The following is a 4241-nucleotide window of genomic DNA, read 5'->3' as shown; positions in this document are numbered from 1 at the left end:
GCCTTTGGACCACAGCTACAGCGGAGAGGCCCCGAGCCGGGCAGGGGATCAAGGGCGCTCCTCTGTGCCTGCGGACCTTGGACCCCGGGGTCCCACCCAGCCCGGCTGCAGGTGCACGGCCCCCGCCTGCCCTGCACGGCCCCGGCTGCTGCTGCACGCAGTGAGTTCCGGCTCCCAAAGCCGAGCCCTTCCTGCACAGCGGGAGCTGGATTGTATTCTCCCACCGTCCTGCTGTGCGTCCCATGCTGCGATGTCCCCTGGGCTCTGACCCGCGGCACAGAGCTGCGCTGTGCTCAGGACACACTCCGGCAGAGGATGACGCAGCTCCTACATGAAGGCCCCTCTGCAGCAGCCCAGTGCAGTCCTGCTCGCTCCTGGTGCTAGAACTGCTGAGTTGCTCCAGTGGGGCTGCTGTGCACAGGAGCAGTGCTGCAGTGCTCTCTGCCTGTGCTCCTCCTGCAGTTCCTGGAGGCCCGGTGCCACGTGCGCCCAGGGCGGCAGGAGGTCATGAAAGCAGCAGTGCTGCCTGGTTCCTTCTGACCAGAGCTGTGCTGGCTGCTCACTTGCTCACGTGTTTCTGGGCCATCCTACTGGTGATGCACTCCAGGGCTTTCCTTGGTTGGCTGCACACCCTGGCATTGCCCTGTGCCGTGCTCCTGCAGCCACTCAAGTTGGCAGCCACATGGGAGGGGCATTGCTCAGCACTCCACCTCCTGCACCTCCAGCCGTGTGCTCCTGGGCCGGGCCAGGAAAGATTCCAAGCGCTCCTTTGATGCGAGCAGCCTGGAGCTGCGGCAGCTCACAGTGTGCTGAGGAGCTCCAGGAGCTGCTCATTGTGGGGCAGTGCCCTGACACCTGCAGGTTTTGCCCCAGGTCCACCTGCAGACACAGCAGGAGGTGAAGATGCGGATGATGGGGATGGCGCTGCGCGTGGTCCGCACCGACGGCGTCCTGGCGCTGTACAACGGGCTGAGCGCATCGCTGTGCCGCCAGGTGGGTGCTGCCAGGTGGGTGCTGCCAGGTTGGTGCCCACACTGCAGGGCCGGCCAGTGGGGCCCAGCAGGACGCCCTCCCTCTCCCCCAGATGACGTACTCTCTGACTCGCTTCGCCATCTATGAGACTGCGAGAGACCACTTGGGCCGTGGCAGCCAGGGGCCTCCCCCCTTCTATCAGAAAGTGCTGCTGGGAGCAGTGGGAGGTAAGCAGGGTGGTGGGATCCCTCTGGTTCCCTGAGGCTGGAGGAACTCTGAGCACGGCTGTGCTTTGGCTGCAGGCTTCACTGGCGGCTTTGTGGGGACCCCAGCGGACATGGTGAATGTCAGGTCAGTTCTGCCTGTGCTGCTGTGCTGTTCCCCCTCTTCCTTATGTCTCTCTTGTCCCGCCCCCCCGCAATCAGAGCAGGTCCTGGTGGGGATCTCCAGATCTGGAAAGACAAGAGCTGTTCCAGTGGGACGGCCCCAAGCAGGGCCCTGGAGGGCTGGTTCTTGTCCTTTGGGAAGGAGCTGCTGCCCTGAGCAGAGCCCAGCTCAGTGCTGCAGGAGGGCAGCGGTCTCCCCCACCGCAGCCACCCATAAAGAACATGACACCCCCCTGCTCTGCCTTGCAGGATGCAGAACGATGTCAAGCAGCCGGCTCACCTGCGGCGGAAGTGAGTGGGGAGTGGATGCTGCAGGGCTGGGGGAAGACAGTGCTGTGGGGGGCAGCACGTGGAGGAATCTCAGCCCCTGACATCTCCCCCTCTTGCTCCTTGCAGCTATTCCCATGCCCTGGATGGCATGTACCGCGTCCTGCGGGAAGGTGAGGCTGTATTGGCAGCGGGGGGAGAGAGAAGTGGAGAGGGGAAGGGATGGGGCAGCCATGGGCCTGCAGGACTGAGGGCATCACTGCAGCACCTGGCTATGGCACAGGGCATGGCAGCACACCAAGTGCAGTGAGAGGCACTGTCTGGGAGCTGCTGGGAAAAACGAGCTGAAGCAGGCTGGGGAATGAGCGGCAGCAGGAGGGGATGGAATTGACATGAAGGGACTCCATTCCTGTGGACCTGGCGTATGCTGTGACATAGAGTGCTTGACATGAGATGCTGGAGAGGGGTGGGGAAGGAGTCTCCTAGGGGGAGAGGAGTATAAGCAGTGCCCCAGGGCTGTGCTCGTCCCCTGTCCGCAGAGGGCTTGAAGAAGCTGTTCTCGGGAGCAACGATGGCATCCAGCCGAGGGGCCCTGGTCACCGTGGGGCAGGTAGGATGGCGGGGCCGGGGGCTGGGGCAGTGCATGGCACAACAGGAAGAATGTGCACTAACAGCTTATCCCTGCAGCTTTCCTGTTATGACCAAGCCAAGCAGCTTGTCCTCACCACTGGGCTGCTGTCGGACAACATCTTCACACACTTCCTGGCCAGTTTCATTGCTGTGAGCAGGGCAGGGGGCAGTGCTGGGGATGGGGCTGTCTGCAGCTGAGCTCAGGCTCAGGGTGGTGTTCGGGGGCTCAGATAGAGCACGGAGGCTCCTTGCCACTCCCTGCACTGGGTCATACCCCAGAGCCATCATCCTGCATGGCAGAGCCATGATCCCGGTGCCTCCCGCAGGGTGGATGTGCCACATTCCTGTGCCAGCCCCTGGATGTGCTGAAGACGCGCCTCATGAACTCCCAGGGCGAGTATCGGGTGAGTGACCCCCCCTGCAGCTCCCGGCCCCTTCCTGCAGTGCCTCATCAGCTCTCTCCCTCTTGCCCCAGGGTGTCGTGCACTGTGCCATGGAGACTGCCAAGCTCGGCCCGCTCGCCTTCTACAAGGTACGTGAGTGTAAGGGGAGGTCGGGCAGGAATGAAGGTCAGTGTCCATAGCAGTGTTGGGATGGAGCTCTCAGGGCTGTGTAGCCCTGGTCCTGTGCCAGGCCCTGGAGCACAAGGTTCCTTCCAGATGCAGCCAGTCTGATGTTCCCCCAAGGCCATCCCCACCTTCCAGCACATGGGCTGCTCCCCATGGTCGGGCTGCAGGCACTCTTGGTCCAAGTGGAAGCACGCACTGACTCCCTTCTCACTGTCCCATTGCAGGGCTTCGTTCCCGCTGCCATTCGCCTCATTCCTCACACCGTCCTTACCTTTGTCTTCCTGGAACAGCTGCGAAAATACTTTGGGATCAAAGTGGTCACCTGAGCAGGAGGGCCGGACCCTGCTCCCTGGGACCGCAGAACCCCCACCGCCCTGGGCCGGGGCTGTCCCCCTCCCCACATCCCTGCACCCGGGGCCGGCCGGTCCCAGCCCCCATCCCACCCCCTCCTCCATTCTCAGCATCTCCGTTACCTCTGGGACGTCCCTGGGCCTCGTCCCCTCTGCACTGCACCTTCCCCTGCCGTGGCTCTGCCCTCTCCCCTACCGGGGTGGCCGCAGCCCGGTCCCGGTGCACAGCCTCGTGCCTCCGCCTGGGCTCAGCTCGCAGCGGGAGGGGCTCGCGGGGGCTGTTTTGCTGTGCCCAGGCTGCAGCCGGGACTTGTGCAGAGCAGCGCTGCGTGCAGGGGGCTCCCAGCTCCCACCTCTCCTGCGGCAGCAAGGATGGACGTGGAGCAAGGGTGGAGGCGGGCTTGGCGCACGGAAGCGTTCCCCGCTGAGTGCCTCTGTCCTCCTCTACTCCTCCGCTGTCCCCGTGCAGCCAAAACGGTCCGTCCCTCCCCCCCGTCTCCTGCTCAGCCAAAATTCCCCAGCGGCCGCCGGCCGCTGGGCTCTTCAGGGATTGTGCCTTATACCAATGATAAAGAAGGGACCTGGAGGGGGCGTGGGGCGGCCGCGCTGCCTTGCTGTGCTCCTGCCGCTGCCTTCATCACCGTCCCCGAGCCCTGCAGTGTCCGTCCTGCCCCGCTTCTCCACGCACTGAGGTGCCGAAGCCTCCCCCCCGCCTTGCAGCCCCCCCGCCCTACTCTGCCTGCACGGGGGCTGCGGGCATCGCCCTCTGCACGCGCAGCGCTGTGCGGAGTGGCCCCGAGGGATCAAAGAACTGGAATAGCTGTGACCGTAATGTATAATAAATAAACAGCGGAACAACCGCGGCGTCCCGATCGCGTGGGGAGGGGAGAGCGGGGGATGCGGTGCTCCCTCCCTCCCAGAGCTGCACCCCCGGAGGAGCGGAGGTGATGGGGGGGTCCGGGCTCACCCCCCTCAGCCCTCACGGAACGGGACCGTCCCTGCCCCGAGGGCACCTCCCAACGCCGGGCGGGGGAGCCGCGGCCGGGCCGTGCTCGGGGCAGCGCGGG

General features: G+C 64.8%; 1 protein-coding gene across 2 annotated transcripts; it reads left to right on the top strand.

Moving 5' to 3' along the window:
* The first annotated feature begins 48 nt into the window (after positions 1 to 48).
* Positions 49 to 3280, top strand: SLC25A10 (solute carrier family 25 member 10). Of its 2 annotated transcripts, XM_003202722.4 has the most exons (10): positions 67 to 993; positions 1085 to 1199; positions 1275 to 1323; positions 1608 to 1649; positions 1755 to 1798; positions 2165 to 2235; positions 2313 to 2405; positions 2582 to 2659; positions 2731 to 2787; positions 3049 to 3280. In XM_003202722.4, exons 1-10 carry the CDS (start codon positions 904 to 906, stop codon positions 3148 to 3150), a joined length of 741 nt encoding a protein of 246 aa, XP_003202770.1. In that variant the 5' UTR covers positions 67 to 903; the 3' UTR covers positions 3151 to 3280. The 2 variants fall into 2 exon arrangements, with proteins under 2 accessions (XP_019477220.1, XP_003202770.1); XM_019621675.2 differs by lacking the exon at positions 2313 to 2405 and having other exon boundaries at positions 49 to 993.
* The last annotated feature ends 961 nt before the right edge of the window (positions 3281 to 4241 follow it).

This window comes from Meleagris gallopavo, chromosome 20 (assembly GCF_000146605.3).
Source record: "Meleagris gallopavo isolate NT-WF06-2002-E0010 breed Aviagen turkey brand Nicholas breeding stock chromosome 20, Turkey_5.1, whole genome shotgun sequence".
Classification (NCBI taxonomy): domain Eukaryota; kingdom Metazoa; phylum Chordata; class Aves; order Galliformes; family Phasianidae; genus Meleagris; species Meleagris gallopavo.
The sequence above is the reverse complement of the archived record's forward strand: the minus strand, read 5'-3'. Positions and strand labels throughout refer to the sequence as shown.